At 41.5% G+C, this 19,662-nt stretch overlaps 1 protein-coding gene across 7 annotated transcripts in view; it reads right to left on the bottom strand.

Moving 5' to 3' along the window:
- The window catches only part of lrrk1 (leucine-rich repeat kinase 1), a 161,972-nt gene that overhangs the window by 37,815 nt on the left and 104,495 nt on the right, over positions 1-19,662 (bottom strand). For all 7 annotated transcript variants that reach the window (XM_044189476.1, XM_044189499.1, XM_044189486.1 and 4 more), the window contains 5 exons: positions 19,269-19,408; positions 17,643-17,946; positions 8,486-8,655; positions 1,837-2,034; positions 1,599-1,738 (listed from right to left, as the gene is read on the bottom strand). In XM_044189476.1, the coding sequence (XP_044045411.1) occupies positions 1,599-1,738; positions 1,837-2,034; positions 8,486-8,655; positions 17,643-17,946; positions 19,269-19,408 (952 nt within the window). The remainder of the gene's footprint in view (positions 1-1,598; positions 1,739-1,836; positions 2,035-8,485; positions 8,656-17,642; positions 17,947-19,268; positions 19,409-19,662) is intronic.

Genomic DNA, 19,662 nt, shown 5'->3' on the forward strand with positions numbered 1-19,662 from the left:
CCGGTAACGCTCAACCTCCCGCACAAGCTCAGGCTCCTTCCCCCCCAGCGAAGTGACATTCCATGTCCCTAGAGCCAGTTTCTGTGTCCGGAGATCTGGTCGCCGAAGCCCCTGCCTTCGACTGCCGCCCAGATCTCTCTGCACCGGCCCCTTACGGATCCTCCTGCGGGTGGTGGGTCCACGGGAGGACAGCCCCACGTCGCTCCTTCGGGCTGTGCCCGGCCGGGCCCCGTGGGGAAAGGCCCGGCCACCAGGCGCTCGCCGTCGGGCACCCACCCCAGGCCTGGCTCCAGGGTGGGGCCCCGGTAGCGCCAATCCGGGCGACGTAACTGGCCTTGATTTTAAATAATCCATAAGGGTCTTCTGAACAAACTTCCAGTTAAGTAAGTCCAGTCAACACTGAAACATGGAAATGTGACGTCACACCACGGACACACTGTTCAACTTATACTAAAAAACTTTGAAGAACTTTTCATCACGAAGGTCTTTAAATTGCACTGCCCAAATTTGAAGTCGATCTGATTAATTCTGTAGGAGTGCGGTACAGAGCCTGTAAATGGCTAAAAATACCCTAAAATTGCACAGTAAATTCAAAATGGCTAATATCCTATTGGGTTTAGAGTATTGCTCCAAGAGGCCTTTTTTTTTTTTTTTAAAGTCCAGAGATACATCTGCCTCCAAAATTTCATACATCTAGGTGAAACAGCGCAAGGGCTACTTCGTTGAAATTTTTTAGGGGGCACTATTGAGCCATTTTGCCATATCCAAGCCAGCAACTAATATCAGACAACATCTCACCAAGTTTAGTGAGTAATTTGAGTACAGGGCCGGTAACTTCCTGTTGCCAGTAGGTGGCGCTATGACTATCACTGAATATTGGCATGCAGATGTCTTCAGGGCAGGACTCTTATTAAACACGTGAAGTTTGGGGCAGATTTGACCATGTATACTGAAGTTACAGCAACTTCCTATTTCTTTGCTAAACATGGAAGTTCGATGCCACTCGATGGACACGCCCTTCAACAAAAACTCACACTTAGCAGAACTTTTGATGGTGAAAGTCTTTAGATTGCACTGCGAAAATTTGAAGTCGAGCTGATTGATTCTATTGGAGGAGTTCATTAAACTATTGTAAATGCCGAAAAATTACCTAAATGTGCACATTCAATTGTCAATTTTGTAGGGGGCGCTATGGAGCAATTTTGCCATGCCCATGCCCAAGACCCATATCAACTGTAAATTCTCGCCACTTCTGACAAGTGTGCAAAGTTTTGTGAGTTTTCAAACACCTTTAGGCCCTCAAAAATGCATTTGGGGGTTGACAAAGAATAATAATTCCTTGCAGCAGTCACTGCTCAGGCCATAAAAATAACAATAATAATCCGTACAAAAACAACAGGTTCCTTGCACTTTCAGTGCCAGGAGCTGTTGGCCCTCACATGTTTGTGCTCAGGCCCTAATAAATTGAGGACTTTATTGTTCTACCACTGACAAAGTCTGATATGTTGATATGTTATTTCACAAATAAATTTGAACATCGTCAATAAACCAAAAAATGTATGGCTCTATTATGGAAATTTATATACAGACATACAGACCTCCAGAGACCAAACCAGAATGTTGTCAGATTTGAGATCACAGAAGATGATTCTTTTCCTGTGAAGGTATGCCAGTCCTGATGCAATCTGATAGGCTACTTTGAAGGTTAGCATGTGACCAAGCGGCATGTACCTGGAGCCTACAAAAACAAAACATAACTTCATGTTCCACTAACATAGACACAGACTTTAAGACCAACTTCAGGTGGGAAATCACACGATGAAGATCTCTACGTGCCTTTGCGCTTCTCTTCCAGAACAGTGTTGAGGCTGCCCAGGGGGGCTAACTGCAGGGCAAAGCAGAGTGGATGGATGCTGATGCCCACCAGAGAGACGATGCAGGGATGCTGCAGAGAGTGCAACATACTGGCCTCCTGGCGATATTCAGAGAAGCTCCGACAGGCATCTGCAGACTGCAGGTGTTTCACCATGGTGTCTGAGGAAACAGAGAAAGGAATGAGAGGGAGCACCAAAGATAAAAAAGGATCATTTCAAATGGGATACGCAGATTAGACTTAAACCTTCTCATATTGAAATTTCCAACTGCAATAAGTCTACATTCTTTACTCCATTTACTATCTATCACTACGGTGGTCTGTGTGTCTCTGTGTAAATATGAGGACAGAAATGTGTGACAAATTAATCTCAACAAAACATGCTAGCATTTTTGGAGCTTTTAACCACTTCTCAAGGTATTCGCAGGATTCCATTCATATCACATGCCAGAGACCATCTTTGAAGAGGGACAAGGGTTATCATCCACCATACACTACCCCCTATTAACACGTGGCTGATGTTCCACACTTAGGTCATGTGATGAGATTATTTTGTCATATAAGATCAATGAACTTCCACGTTCCTGAGGAGAGAGTGATAGGTTGGGCTCTGTTGACAGTGCTGTTGCTGCAGTGAGAAAATTATATTGTTTGGAATTGACACTGGTTAACTTCCCTCCATGTTGCCTGCACCCAGAGCTCCCCCGTTCATTTACTGGCAAAGAGTTTTACTGGCTCTAGGACTACAGATTGTACTTGTGCATTTTTTATATGCCCGTCTCCACGGGCAGTCGGATAGAGAGGGAGGTGGCTCCTTACCACTCCAAAATCATTCAGGGGCTATTTATATGAGCCAGAACACAGTGAGGAGGAATTACAGCGTATGGAGAAAGAAGGGGCTGCCACAGAGTCACAGAGTCAAGCACCACCACCCGGTGAGGATAGTGGTACACAGCTACTCTGTGCCGGGGACAACTGGTGGTGCCACTGCGGTAAATGTGCACCGATGGAAACTGAAATGGAGTTGGTGTGCTGCAGCAAATTTCACAGATGCGTTTCTTTTGGATGAAGTTGCAGAGTCTACACATACATTTTTGTTTTTCATCTGTTATTTCTTTTTCTTTTTTTTTGGCTTTATTGCGGAAACACATATTAGCCTACCTACAGTCAACGGAAAAGGAAGCCGTGCTTTGGATTAAAGAGCAGTGGAACTTGAGATGATCCACCCAGCCAGATCAACCGGACCAGGCATGACGGCGGATGCTGTGATCGCCCCAGGAGGAGAGGAAAGACAGCCAGGATAGGAGCCATGCTGGCCCATCTTGGAATTAAGGCTGCTCTGCCAAATGTCTGGTATGGATGAAATGGGACTCAGGCGAGCCAAGCAACATGAAATCAGAGACTGTTGTACCCACATATTTACAAAGACCTGCTCCATCAACATCCCGGGTCAAGCACTCGATGGGTGGACCGTGTTCTGAGCTGACAGAGTGCAAGACTCTGGCAAGATGAGAGAGACAGACTGTGTTTACATCGACAATGCTTGGTACTCAAACGCAAGCAAAGTGGAGAGACACTGTTTCCCAAATGTCGAACTTTTTATGTGAAGATGAAAACCATATTATTATCACTATCTTGTTACTGCTGTTTACATTCCCCCAGACGCAAATTTAAAAAATGCATTGCAGAATTATTTCCTGGGTGTATAAGTGATTGTATATATGTATATAAATAACTGTAAATATTGTTTTCTTATTTTATGTTACCCTATTCTAATATAAATTTAATTATCCGTTATGTGTGTAGCATGAAGGTACTACAAAGTTTCATTTCGTTGTACAACCTTGTGTTGTAAAATGCTAAATAAATTACCTTGATACCTTGATCAGAGGACTGTGTAGCAACAGGCCAATATGGTGCCCATATATGGACTGACAGGAAGCTATGCTGCAGTGGACCACTGGAGGTTAGAGATTAAAACACAGGAAAGGAAAACTCACAAGATGACCAAGATCACTCCCATAAATTCTTTTCCTCTGGACAGATTAATTGCTGACTATGTTTATACTGCATAGAATTTGGGAGGGGGTCTGTGTGTGTGTTAGTGCAACTTAATAAGAATGGTAACAGAGATGATTCATGGCCTTAAGCAGAAATTTTCTTCTTGGCAATAGTGAACAGTAAAGGTTTCTGAATATCTCCTGTACCTTTACACAGCAAAACACAAAGGAAGTCTCGAGCAAACAATGTTGTAGGTATTAGAGCTGGAAGAGCAGCATCAATTACCTGAAGTTAGCTACAGCTAGCAGGCAGTAATTTTAAATCAGTTTCGGACTACAGCAGAAGAAACAAATAGATCTGCAGAGAGAAGATGGACGACCCACCACAATCCACTCTATTTCACTACAGGAGACCTGGGTTCAAACACGTGGGTCAGGCTACCTCTCTAAATCCACATCACGAGTAGCCATTTGGTACATATTTCTGTTTTACAGAGATTGTAGGTTGACTGATTAATACTAAATTGTATAACCTACTATACCAAACATACTATGACACTGCAGACAGTAAGGAGCACATTTCCATAGCTTTGGGAATTATTATTGTTGAAAACACACAATATTTATTTGTATTAGGCATATGCCTAGGGAACTTTTTTGCTGTGGGTAGCATGCAATTGTTATTTCCCCTAAAATTGGTCACTGACCAGTACTCAGGCCCCAATGCCTACAGACTCTAGCAAGCTTAGGGAACAAGCCTACAGGCTGCAGGAGTCACGTTTTCAGTGATTAATCACCTGATAATTCATTTTGGGGCGTTGAGCAAGGGGGGAGAGGGAACCACAACAGTAAAAGTAATGCCAGATTAGGCTACAACAGACCTTTCTCACAGCAGACATTTTGACTTGCCATAGCAGGGACAGCACAGGTGTTAGTAATAACATTAATGATAGCTGAATTCCATTTAGGTGCTCAGTTATCCATGCTAATGAGTCAAAGAGCCTTTCTCAAACCACCCCCTACACTCTCCCTACCCACTTCCACTCTGTTTGCACGTTCACATGGAGGGTCTGCCACATTAAGTGCCATGTCCCAAATCAATTAGCGGGGAGTAGAATGGGTTATAAAACCCTCCAACAGTGAGTCTACATACACCAAGCTTATAAACATCAAAGTGAAACACGAGAGGATGTTTACAAAAAAAAAGAAATGCCACCAAAGAAGCTTGGGAGTAAGGTTTGTTTTTCTCCATAGGCTTAGGCCTACTGTGGATTTAATGTAATGAGTCTGCCACCTCACTGCCCACACTGTTACTTATATAGCCTAATATTAGTGCTGTGTATAAGAGATACCCTCTCTGACATATTGCTTAACAGGTTCATTTTCAAGGAATTGGACATTGAGCTTGTTGTGTCGCCCAAACAAGCCTTGAAGAAATGGGAGAACCTCAAAAAGAAATATACAGTAAATTTACTGTCACAGAAAGAACATACTACTGTCTTAAATGCTATAGTGAAATTTCTAACATGCCACTAGGAACTAATAAGGCCTCCCACTGGGTCTGGAACAGGCCAGGGGGAGGAAACCCCTGCCACATGGGCATTTTATCTTCACATGCATAAGGCAATGGGGTGTAAGCATCAGTAACTCCTCCTGTCCACATTGCTTTATGCATGTCAAGCCCCAATGACCTGCAAACCCCATCAGATCCTGTTTCCCTTCCAAGCACATCCAGTACAGGAACATCCACACCTGACAGGTAGGCAGCAATCCTGTCCCTTATGTGGTGTCCAGGACTTTCCTGTCCACGTGCACCAATTGGGGGAGGGGGGCATTCTGGGGATCTTCATCAGGCGGGAGATCCTCTGTCTCTTCCAGAACATCATTCATGTTAAGGCAAAGATTGTGTAGGAATGCACAGCAAGAAATTATGCCTGGTGCGAAATTTGGATGGACCTCCAGGGCCTTTGATATTGTGGCTCACCAGGGTATTTTCATCATTCCAAAAGCTTGTTCAACAATAGAATGAGCCCTGGAGTGATTCAAATTATATCTCTCATGGACCCGGCCTTGCAGAGGGTGCTTTTACGGTGTTAGGATGCCAATTGGCATTTCCAGTTAAGGATAGGCACCATCCCCAAGGAGGTAATAGCCAGCTGGAGGGTATAGGGCCTGGTAGAAGATGGGACTGTTGCGCAGAACCCTGGCATCATGCACCCAGCCTGGATAGCCCACAAACACATCTAGAAATCTGCCTCTTGCATCACAGATGGCCTGCATTTGTATAGATGAAAAAAAGGTTGTAGTTCATATCGTCTGCATGGTGCTGTTTCCCTGGAGCTTTATTCCATATGTGGCATCCATCTATGGCACCAGCAGCATGGGCAAAAGCAGGAAAAGAAGTTGACCAAAGCCTTGGGCAATGGTGGGAAGCTCATGTGGCGATGGCAGTGAAATTACAGTGTAGAGCTTGGCCTTTATCTCCCTGCTAACTCTGTGGATCATTTTGTGCACGGTGCTTTTTGGAATTCCAAAGGTAGAACTAACCACAGAGAGCGAAAGCCCATGGGCCAAGCTATTCAGAAAATCAAGAACCTTCAACTCTTGGCCCCAACCGTGGTCCCTGCAGAAATTAACTGCAGCAAGTATGCCACAATAGTTCTTGTTGCACGAAAATCCTTCTTGAGGCAGACCTCTGGATTACCATGCAACAGCAAAATAGGGTTGGCAGCATTTAACTGCATGTACAGTCATCTGCCCTCCTGGGAAAAAAGAATGACAGATACAATTTTATTTTAATACCTTAAAGACATTCATTGTCTTTTGGACATTTCATCCACTTAGGTGATATGTAGGCCTATAGAAATCATGTTGCTGCTCTGACATTCTTCAACAATATCCTTGTCTTACTTGTCTTACATTAATTGAGGACAAACCGTTTTATCACATTACAGTGAAATTACAATACAGATTGTAGGCTACGTCTACACAATTTAATTATGAGTATACACTAAACTCATCATTTAAAGAACTTACTAAAGATAAATAAGAATCTAGACAAAGATTAGCTGTAGATATACAACGGTTATAAAATGCATTAGCAACAAAAAAAGATGCACCTACCTTTTGCTGGCGCATCAACGCTAAAAGGTGCCTTAAACGTCTATGCCTTCTTGAAGATCTCCTCCTGTCATCTTCCAACAGTTGGTGGATCATGGAAAGTGCTGCCGCTTCCAAAAGATGCTGATTCGAAACCATGTTTAGGAAAAGTTACATCAGGTCCTCTTTCTACTGGAGAGAGGTTAGTTCGTCCCGAAGACTGCCACTGTATTTAGCCTACACCTTAATGAAGGGTGCTTCATTCAGCTGTGAACTGTAACTGGGCAATATGGCGGAATCCAGAGCATCTGCTGGCCGAGCGTAAGTTAGCCTCAATAAGGGGAAGCAAGTTTTATTGCTATGAAAATACATGTGGCATATGTTTTTTGTAGTAGCTACGGTAGCAAGTGTGACAATAAGCCTGTCAATATTTAAATAGGTGTTGAAGCCAAATATTTCTCTAGCTTAGCCTATGTATCAATAACATTATCACTAGTAACTTCAACGGTAACAGTAACTTATACTCTACGGTCAGTGATACACACCGTAGCAAGTCAAATATTTTTATACAAAGTTGGCAAGGTAATATCTCCTATGTTATTTATGTTTCATTACTATTATGGTGAAACTCTGTTTCCTCGTGGGTGAGGACATGGAAGAGGGAGAGTAGCCGGCAGAAGCAAAGGAAGAGGCCAGAGTTTAACTGGCTCTAGCAGCCTTGAACCTGGCGGCCTACAGGGCAAGCACGGACGCCTCCTGTTGCTGATTGGATGTAATAGTGTTGTGTGGCTCGGTCTAAGCCACTTTGTTTGTTTCCCATTTACAGAGCCAGGGCTGTGCACAAAAACTGGATTTTTTTTCAGCGCACACAAAAAACGGACAGCTAGCGGACCATAAGGAGATATTCGCTGAATTTGACAAAAAGTGTATTGGATTAGAATCGTTGACCTCACCTTTAAGTGACATGTAAATATTAGAGATGTCATTCCTAAGGATTGGTTTCGGGGCGTACGTATTTTAATGGATCGGTATCGGCTAAAATAAAGCAGATCAAAATCCTTCTTTACTGTACTCTACTGTGTTTTGTCCACCTCACCTTGTTGCACCACGGCTCCCCTTGTGAGCATTCCACTGCATATCACAATGAAAATTTGTGTGTGAATGTGGCAAAATATTTGGCCACATCTTGAGTGCAAAGTTGCTAAACTCCAATGCTAATTATCATTAGCAAAGAGCAGCGTACAAAACATTCGGGTAGCAGCTTTTCATTTTGGCAGGCACTAACCATCGTTACCTTTTTCTATCTCTGGTTAAAATGCCAAACATCGCGAGTGGCAGACCATATCAGTTGTCGCTAATTAACGTTTATGCCATTGAGTACCTTGATAACAAAATCAAACTTGTCTGGTTAAAGTGCTCTCTGCAGTATCCATCAGCTGCTTCTGAAATAACAGTGTCAGCTTTCAAAATCCCATTAAACAATTTCATTAAAAACCAGAACATGCCTCTGTACCTGTGTTGTTGCTGATGGCCTGCTGTCGACACTTCTTGAAGTGGAAACGTTTGATAGCAACCGGCTGGCCACAATATCGGGCTCGGTAGATGATGGTCCCACTGCCACCTTGGCCAAGGATGTTATTCTCCTCCTCAGAGTACTCCAGCTGGGCCCTCTCCAAAAAGAGCCTAATACACACACACACACACACACACACACACACACACACACACACACACACACACACACACACACACAGGCTTTCGTTTATCATTAAATCCCAAACTTAGAACAATGACATTTTGGGTAACTTGTTTGTTCACTGTCTTACCCAGAGTTAGGTGAGGAGATATCAGTTTCATCTCAATGTGGGTACAGAGATAGGTAACAGGACATGTTTGGCCTAGCTTAGCACAAGAATGGAAGCAGGGGGAAACAAATAAATAAATATGCCTTCCAAAAACTCCAAAGTTATTTTATTTGCACACTGTATCTTGTGTTTTTTTCTAATTTTAGACAAAGAAAACAAGACATGGTGGTTTTACAACAGATTTGGAGGTAATTTCTGCTGGGTGCAGTAACAGTACGCTCTCTCAATAGTCATGTCCACAGGCTTAACATATCCTTATCTCTATACTCTATGCACAGACATGAAACTGATATTGATCTTTTCAACTGACTTTGACAGCAACAAGTGTAATGAATTTCCAAAAATGTCAGTGTTCCTTGGACCTTGTTCTCACCCCTACAGACCGACAGGTCAAGACACACAAGCAGTCAGATGATTAGACAGGTTGCAAACAAACCAAAAGGTTAGCCAAACTTAATTAGAAGAGAAAACGTTCGTTGTAAGCATCCATCACAGTTTATAGACTCACTTCTTGCTGCAAATTTGACTTACTGTACTTACTGCCAATGTGTGCACAGTTTTCTTGCATAATGAAGGAAAATTAGCAAATTAGCAATTTCAGGTGCGCTCAGGTGCTTCTTCCATGAAAACCTTTCAAAATATTCAACTTTATCTGAAGTAAAGTTACAATGGCAGTCAATGAGAAAAGCATTAACAAATTTTTCATATCTTTTGTACTTTTTACACAAGTGCATTTCAAAATTCATTAATTCATTCAGTTAACAATGAGTGTGTATTGGATGGAATGTTCAGTGCTAGAGTGAGGGACCCAACAGTTAGAGTGCAGATGATCTGTAAAATCTTCTCAAAATCTTTTTATAAACTTGCTCTCATTCCCACAATTTTCACTCTTCATACATGATTTATACATCAAAACGTAGGAAAATGTGTGCCGGTCGCAGACATGTAACTATGGAGTCAAATGAACTCACACAGTTGGCACAGTCAGCTTCAAAATGACAGCAGTGCCAGCCAACTGCTGTATAGACTTGCATGTTAACTGAGACCAGATTTTTCAGGCAGAAACACCGAGATTTCTAACCTGCTATTACTCCCACATTTGTGACACCACACGAACAAATCTCACAAAGCCTCTGCAGCAGGTTCTCCTCTCTCTTGCAGTATTTCAACTTTGGTGATAGGAGTTACCGTCTTTGAGCAAGAAGCAGGAATTTCAGAGGTGTGCCTCAGCTAAAATCTCTATGATATTAACTCTATGAGTCAGGAGTCACACACCTGCTTTGTGTACCATCACCATGGCTACCATTGATCTCAGTGGGGAAACACAGCTTATATATATGAGATATTTAGTGCAGTTTGACACACAAACACAAGTTAGTCAGTAGTCCATTCACTTAAAGTAGGAAATCCCAGCGCTCAACTAATGGACCTTTAAACCATACAGTATAGGAGAAAGACGTATTAATACATGTGTATCCAAGAAGGCATGTGTACACACACACACACACACACACACACACACACACACACACCTCTTTCTGTCTCGCTTGGTCTATATTTCTCTCTGTCTCGCTCTGTCTGTCTCTCACACTTCCTGTCTGTCTGTCTGTTTGTCTCTCTCTCTCTCTCAAAATGTTCAGCTCTTTTATGCTATGATTCAGCTATTTTCTACCTTATCTTTTCATTCATACTTTTTGAACAAAACTCCATTCAAACCTTGTGTTCCACATCTTTCATACATTATTGGTATTATTCAAATTATAAAGCCAGCAATTCAGTTTAGCGTCCGCTTTTTCAACAAACTTTAAAATATTCCACATTTTTCATTTATTATTGGTATTATTCAACATGTATCCTTCAACAGCCAGCATTCACACCTGCAATTTCTTCTCTAGTTACAAAGTGCTTGACAACATAAAAGTAAGAATAAACAAAATAAAAGATAAGATAGAATTGGTTACTAGACATGGAGAGCAAGGAAAAACGTACGTAAAAGCACCTTTTAAAAGAGTTTTTAAAAGAGGACAAAGATGTGGCTTGCCTGAAGTTGGCATGCTAACCTGCTAGCCCCAGCCCGTCCCGTGTTGTAATACCACTTGTGCCTCGAGTGTTCCAGCTGGGAGATGTGTGCGAGCGGCGAGTTTGCTACGTTACACAAGCACTCTTAGCTTTTTAAGTCTAATAAATAAACAAAATAAACTCACAAAATATCAAGAAAATTATTATATTTTTATTAAGAAAATATTCTTTCACCTATTTTCCTTATCAAACTGAAAAATACAACCGCACAACTTCTGAATTCACGTTTCTCTTTCACCGAACTAAGACCAGCTTAATTGCCTTGTTAACTCGTCATAAAACACACTAACAAAACAAAATAAAACTCACCAAAACTGTTTTGGTTAGTCTTTAAACTATCACTAACTATCACTAGCTCTGGTAAGCTCCACTCCCACTTGATGCCTCTCCTGTCCCAGCCTGAACGCGCCATATCTTTGTCATCCCCAGAATCAGAGTCCTGGTTGGAGCTGCTGTAAATCACCTCAGTACTGTATTCCCTGTCGTCAAACTGCCCTCTGTCAGTATGGGGGCTGTTTGGTCCCAGTCTGGCCATGTTCACTGGGAGGCTGCTGATCCTGGTTCCATTGCCCGCTCACCCGGCTCCTGTTCTGGTGCTCAGTCAAATAGGACCGCTAATTTAGCTGCACAGCTAACTGAGCTAACTAGCTAATGGCAGGTAGCAGCAGTTATGACCAGTGATATACTGCTCCCTATTTATTTGGATTATGAATTCGAAAGGTGTGGAATAGTCTCAAATCTTACATATTGTCCCTTTAAGCACTCATCATTATTAGCCCTCAATTACACTTTATTACTGTGACTTTTATTACTGTTTTTATCATTTTAATTTCTTTTATAAAGGTTTCCATTCTTTCAATTTATGTTTTAATGTTTAACACTGTATTTCCTGTTTGTTTTTAATGCATTATGTAAAGCACTTGTGTCTGATAAGTGTGTTTTCTTGATCACACATAGACACTTTCATAAAAATCTGGTTAGAACCTCAATCAATATTCTCAAAGTTGACACAAAACAACATGCAAAAATCTCCCTTTAAGAACAACATCTGCATCTGTATTGGTAACTGGTTGGACTAAAAGTCAATAATAATTGTCACAAAATGTTAGCTATTCACAGCTGTACCCTACAGGCTGACAGTAGAGCTGCATTCCTTGCCCATCCCTCTATCATCCTCCACTCACAGGCCTTTGATGTGCTGCTTCAACCACAGGGACAACATAAACCAGTCAAGATGCTGGCTTAAATGAGCTAAAGCCCTCCAATCTGAATGGTTTCCTTAAAGGCCAAACATCTGGATGTAAATATGTAGCAACATTACTGCTGCAGTTTGAGCTTTTTTATTGGATCTTTTTAATAGGCTGAATCAAACAAGGGACCAGAGTAGGGATGCTCAAGCAGATCTTCAGCACTGTATCAGAGTTGATCAAACCACATTTTAATAGACTAGTATCGTATATGTCAATCTTTGTCAAAATTTAAATCTCTACAATATATTATTAACTTATTTAGTTCATACTACTTTTTGAGAACTGACTGAATTGTGTCTACACCAATGAGTATGGAAAACTGTCAAATACTCTAAGTTGGCATCAAACAATTTATTACTAATTTATAAATATTAACAATACAATTACTATTCTATTCCATTCCTAAATCTACGTGGTCTTTGCATTGTGCCTCCCTCTCCCCCCACCCTCCCCGTCATCATTTTGTTAATTTTTGACGAAATAATTGTAACTCCAGGTTACTAGCTTATTCCAGAGCTTTTATCAGTATCTCACAATCAATCAGCGGATGGAGTTTGCTCCTTGTCATGGAGATTAATTTGTCACTGATTCAGTTGTCATCTCCATGAGCCTAATAAGTGGACCTTGAGTTACAATTATTTTTATCAAACATTCAATGTAGTTCCAGTCAACAGTTTGATCATTGTTTTAAATCAGTGTTCAAGGTATATTAAACTGCATGTACAAGGTTACAAGGTAGATTTATTTATCATTTTACAACACAGGGTTGTGAAACAAGATTTAAGTTCCAGTTCCCTTTATACTACTCACAGAGACGTTAAATACAAAAATTATATATAGTAGATCATGAAAAATAATAAATCATGGAGATAAAACTCATTTGGTGGAGTGCTGAGGATGAATTAAGGAGTCTCACAGCCTGAGGGAAGAAGCTGCTCTGGAGTATGGTGGTATGGCAGCAGATACTTCTGTATCTCTTGCCAGATGGAAGCAGGGTGAACAGGCTGTGGCTGGGGTGGGTACTGACCTTAAGTATTGTTTGGGCTTTGCACCTGACTTCACCGATATCACTGATGCTCGGTAGATGGGTACCAATGATCTTCTGAGCGGTTTTAATCACCTGCTGCAGACCCCTCCGGTCCTGGCCCATGTACATCCCATGCCAGTTTGTTATGTTTCCAGTCAGGATGCTTTCTATTGCTCCTCTGTAAAAGTTAACAAGAACTTGGCACATTAATTCTGCCTTCTTAAGTTTCCTTAAGACATACAGACGTTTCTGAGCTTTCTTTACCAGGGTGGAGATGTAAGATGACCATGATAGGTTCTCTGTGATGCTGATTCCCAGGAACCTAAAACTGCTGACCTGCTCCACCTCAGCTCCGCTGATGTATCAAGGGCTGTATGTCTTTGCCTCCTTCTTCAAAAATCAACAGTCAGCTTCTTGGTTTTGCTGACGTAGGAGTAGGTTGTTCTCTGTGCACCACTCTGCACGATTGTTGGTTTCCTCCCGATATAAAGTCTCATTGTTGTTTGAAATCCGACCAATGATGGTGGTGTCATCTGCAAACTTCACAACAGAGTTGTCTCCGTGTTGGGGGTTGCAGTCATGGATTTACAGTGTGAACAGGAGGGGGCTGAGCATATAGCCCTTAGGGGCTCCGGTATTCAGCACTAGAGTGGAAGAGATGAGACTGCCAATCAGAACTGTCTGGGGTCTGTTTGTGAGCAAGTCCAATATCCATTTGTAGAGTGTGGTACTCAAGCTCAGAGAGCTAAGTTTGCCAATCAGTTTCATAGGGAAGATTGTGTTGAATGCTGAGCTGAAATCAACAAACAGCATTCTGATGTAGTTGTTGTTATTTTCAAGATGTGTGAAGACGGATTGGAGGTCACAGTGGAGATGGCATGCTCTGTGGATCTGTTGGTTCTGAAAGCAAACTGGTGAGGTTCCAGGCTGGTCAGGATGTTGTTCTTTATGTGCTGGAGAACCAGTTTCTCAACGCACTTCATCAGAATGGGAGTGAGTGCCACAGAGCGGTAGTGGTTTAGACTCGATACCGCAGACTTTTTAGTACCAGGGACAATGGTGGCTGTCTTCAAGCAGGTGGGAACAATCTCCGTGACAGGGATATTTGAAAAATGTCAGAAATTACATCAACTAGCTGGTTGGCACGTTTTTAGTACACGACCAGGGATGTTATCAGGCCCAGCAGCTTTACCCATATTCACTCTCAGCAGGATTCTTCTCACATCTGCTGTGGATACTGACAGTTGCTGGTCCTCTGGAGGCAGAATAGACTTTACAGCTGACTCTTCATTTAGGAGATCAAAATGAGCATAAAATGTGTTTAGCTCATCTGGTAACATGGCCCCACACATGATGGGGGAGCTCCTGCTTTTATAGCCTGTGATGTTTTTAAACACCTGCCACATATCTTTGGTGTTGTTGGTGTTGAGGTCTCTCTCCAGTCTCTCCTGATGTCTCCGTTTTGCCTCCTTGATGTTAGCTTTCAGTCTTGCTCTGGTGGTGTTGTATGCTTCCTTATCCCCTGACCGAAAGGCAGCTTTTTTTGGCTCTGGATAGACCCTCCACCTCTCCATTCACCCAGGCTTTCTAATTGGGGAATGATTTTACTGTCTTTGTGATCACCACATCATCAACACATTTACTGATGTATGATGTCACTGATGATGTATATTCCTCAAGAATGATATGGTTCTCCTGCATCTGAAGGAATATAAACAGCAGCAACAAAAACACTGGTGAATTCTCTGGGGAGATAATATGGTAGACATATTAGCAATAAAAATTCTGCATCTGGTAAACATTGTCCATCCACTTTGACACCATTTGAGCATTTAAGCATCATTGATGTAAACAGAGACCGCCTCCTCTTGTGTTACCGGAGTCTTGTGTTCTGTGAGTGCGGAACACGCTCCACCCATCAAGTGCAATAGCTTGATCCAGGATGTTGTTGTCAGGTCAGGTACAGGTCAGATCAGGCACAGTAGTCTCTGATTTCCTGTTGCTGAGTTAGCCTGTTTCTTATTTCATCCATTTTATTTTCCTGTGACCGGACAATAGCCAGGAGTAGCCTGGGTAATGGAATAGCCTTAGGTCTAAACTGGGTTAGCTTAGCTCTTATCCCAGCTCTCTTCTCTCTCTTCCCGGTTCGATCACACCGCTTGCATGATGTTTGTTCCGGCTGGTCTGGTTGTCTGTACAGGAGATTCCGTGAGAAATGATCGTCTCAAGGTCCGCTGTGCTTCCTTTTCCAATGTTGATGAGTGTATCTCTGGCATAAGTAATAGGCGCTTCAGTAATAAAGGAGAAAAAACAGCAAATAAAAACAAAAAAGTTTGAGGGAGCTGCTGGCCGCTGCATCTGCATGTGCCGTCATTGCCATGGCAACCCTAACCCTAGTAACACTATTGATGCAAGTTTCCATGGTTAACTAACCTATTGTAACCTTGGGTTAAAGTGACCAAAAGCACACTATAAAAATAGAGGATAACTCAAACATCTCCTTCCTTTGGTAAGTGGCAATGGTATAAGCATGACAATACACTCAGACGTTTTCCAATATTTAGAAATAAATTCACTTATAGCAGAGTGATGTGTGGTGGAAATCTTGTCCAAGATTGTCTAATCACATGCTCACCTCCAATATTAAGCTCCATATGGGAGGTGGACTGCTATCACATTTTTAATAAAAGACAAATATTGGCCAAATCTAATAGAATATTCTAACCCTAATGTGTGCACATTTATACTAGCATCCAGCTGTAAAAGTGGATGATGTTAGTTGGTGGCACTCATGTTTATATTAACATCCATCTTACATTCTTTAAGAGCTCAAGTCCAAACATTTTCATTTGCAATTGTACTAATATTTGGAGGGGCTGTTGCAGCAAACATTTCCATGGGTCTGTGCTAGACAGAGATTTGCAACCCCAACTCACATACACACAGTGTTTCTTAGTACTTCATGGACTGTGTGTGTGTGTATACACACAGAGATAGATTGAATATGTATTCCACTAGTGGAAGCAGTGGCGGTTACCCTCGAGCCCTGACAATAGATTAAAAGATGCTGTCACTGGCAACAAATCATCTAAAACTCATTATACAGCCCAAGACCTGAAGAGCTGCTGACTGTCACTGTGTGTGTGTGTGTGTGTGTGTGTGTGTGTGTGTGTGTGTGTGTGTGTGTGTGTGTGCATGTGTAGCAGTTACAGCGGCAGATGGCTGCCCACCATTGAGTCTGGTTCTTCCCGAGGTTTCTGCCCGTTAAAAGGAAGTTTTTACATGCCACTGTCGCCAAGTGCTTGTTCACGGTGGAATTTGTTGGGTCTCTGTAAATAATATTATAAAGAGTACGGTCTAGACCTGCTCTATAGGAAAAGTGCAATGAGATAATTTCTGTTATGAATTGGCGCTATATAAATAAAAATAAATTGAAATTAAATTGAAAAATTTTAATTGAACTTAGTATGTACTGTGTGAATTACCCAGCTCATGTAGGATGTGTCTGGTGGAACAACCAACTAGCCTGTCACATTCTGAAGTCTAGTGAGTGGCTGTGACAATCCTTAACAGACTGGTGACAGAGCATCACATCATGCCATTAAAGTGAAATACGAAAAAGTATTTTATACTTTACTTTATAAAATAAACCACTGTTTCTCAGATATATCAATATCTGTGATAAGGTAACAAGAAATAGAAAAAAGTCAAAGATATATTTGAGGTCATTTAGAAAAAGTTACATTACATAGTCTGTCCACCACAGAGCACTGACACATTTATTTTTACACAATAAAATGTCCCACTTGCTACATATCTTGATCACTGTTTCTAATGACCAAATTTAACGCATCCTTTTCAAAAATGTTTGTTTATGTTATAGAATGAATATTGAATATATTAAACTCTCAAATGTGCAGTGGCATTGGCGACTATAGTGTTATCATAACTGATAGAAATGATGGCCAAAACTATTAGAATTAAGTTGTGCTAAACCAGAACTGTCTTTTGACAAATTTGGTAGAGCATGCAGCACTGGCAGATGTATGTGCTCTCTGAGTGCTTTAATGTATTGTTCATTACATAGTAAGGCCTTGTAGAGTGAGCTGTATAGCAGATTAGTATGACTGCTTTGGATTTGCAAGATTTAGTATGTATTATTCTTAGAATCGGCTTTACTGGTCGAAAAATGATTCTTCTTTTTAAACCTTGAATAGCATAATCTTTGTTCCAATTGTAACAGGGCAAGTAGGCATAATTTGCATACTGTTTAATAATGGTGATGTACACACAATAACAAACATACATGCTTTACCCCCTTCTACCATTATACCTGTCCTGATCCTGCCTTCCAAGAGACTCCTTCAAGAGACACTTTCCAATAAGTCCCACACGTAAACAATACAGAACACAAGTTTCAGTCTGTAAAAAGAAATGGTGAGAGTTTACCGTGCAGGGAAGTCAGTCATGAAGAGTTCTGGGACCAGCTCCTGGAGGGTGACTGGGTGGTCAGGGTGCTGAGGACAGATTATGTGCTCCTTCTCCACTGCAGCCAGCACACAGTCCTCCATGTTAAAGTAATGAATCCCTGCACCTCCTCCATCATCTCCTCCACATCCACCTCTCTCTCCGACCTGGCTCGACCGGCTAGCTAGGAGCTCGGCCTGCTTTTGTTGGCCCAGTGAGGCACAGAGGGGACAGGGGGCATACTGCTCTATGAGGAGACTCCCATCACTCTCACTGGCCGTCAAAGCTACAAGAGAGGACACATAAACAAAAGACATATGATCTGTTGTTTATTGGAGAGCTGAAAACTGGGCTTGGTGCACAACAGATTGAATTCAATTAAATTAAATTTTATTTATATAGTGCCAATTCATAAGAGAAGTTATCTCATTGCACTTTTCCTATAGAGCAGGTCTAGACCGTACTCTTATATAATAGATAGATATATAATAGATAGATAATATAGATATATAGATATATATAGATATAGATTGGTACATAGAGTAAATCAGTTCTAATAATACCACTCTAATGCGAGTGAGTGACTTTTCCAGGTTATAATAGTATAATATAATGTATAGATATATAATCCTACATTGAAAATAAACAAAAAAATTACAAAACGCTGAAACTACAGTTTGTACACTGCACGAGGATCTGACGAAGAAGCTGACTGACAGCAATGACTGATCTTTGTGAAGTGAAGTTGGTGATTGGGAAATAAACATAATGGTCACAATCAGCACTGTAATGAAGTTTGTATATTCCTGACTTCTTTTTGTAGGGTTGCCATTGCACTCTGACCAACTGGTGCGTTATCCTAGATACATATATCCATTCAAAGATGACAGGGTCGCGCTCAGAAATATGTCATTCAATAAGTTTACTTATTCATCTGTCTGGCAATACACAAAACCACTTTGGTAAAGAAAGCTCAGAAACGACTGTATTTATTAAGGAAACTTAAGACGACAAAATGTCCGTGCCAAGTTCTTGTTTTACACACGAACAATAGAAAGCATCCTGACTGGAAATATCACAAACTGGCATGGGATGTGCACAGCCCCGGACTGGAGGGCTCTGTAGCAGGTGATTAAAACCGCTCAAAAGATCATTGGTACCCATCTACCGAGGAACAGTGATATCGGTGAGGTGCCTGCGCAGAGCCCAAAGGATACTAAAAGACAGTACCCACCCCGGCCACAGCCTGTTCAACCTGCTGTCGTCTGGCAAGTGATACACAAGTATCCGCTGCTGTACCACCATACTTCAGAGCAGCTTCTTCCCTCAGGCTGTGAGACTCCTGAATTCATCCTCATCCTCATGACCTATTATTTATTCACCCATCTACTGTGTATAATTTTTGTATATAACGTGATTTTTTGCGTAGCATAAAGGGAACTACAACTTAATCTTGTTATACAACCCTGTGTTGTAAAATGATAAATAAATCTACCTTGTAACCTTAAAAATATCTGATCAAAGACAAAAGTTAACAAGAGTAAGAATCTGACCAATTATTAAAAGCTGGGTTAGTGTGTCCACATAAACAGAGAGCAGTGCACTGACCAGGGAACCACTGCTCGATCAGAGAGTTGACGTGGTCTGTGATGAAGGCCATGGCAGAGAAATCTCTCATCTCTGACTGGCAGATGATCTTTATGCCTCCACTCTTTTTCCTCTTCCAGTTGATATCTGATGACTCCACGCTGCAGATATGAAGGTAATGGTAATGATACTGAATATCAGCGGGCTGAAGACATTAAGACACATAGAATCATGGTTGGTTCATATTCTGAACAAATATTGCTTGTTCTTATTGTTCAAGAGAGCTTCTGAAAAAGACCACATCTGTCAAAAATCCCCTGGAATGTCCAGGTTGAACTGTGGAATTTATGAACCTACCCACTTCCTGTGAACCAGTATGGCCTTGAAATTGACTAGCTCCGACCTGGTGTTTGTC

Source organism: Siniperca chuatsi, linkage group LG1 (genome assembly GCF_020085105.1).
Source record: "Siniperca chuatsi isolate FFG_IHB_CAS linkage group LG1, ASM2008510v1, whole genome shotgun sequence".
NCBI lineage: Eukaryota > Metazoa > Chordata > Actinopteri > Centrarchiformes > Sinipercidae > Siniperca > Siniperca chuatsi.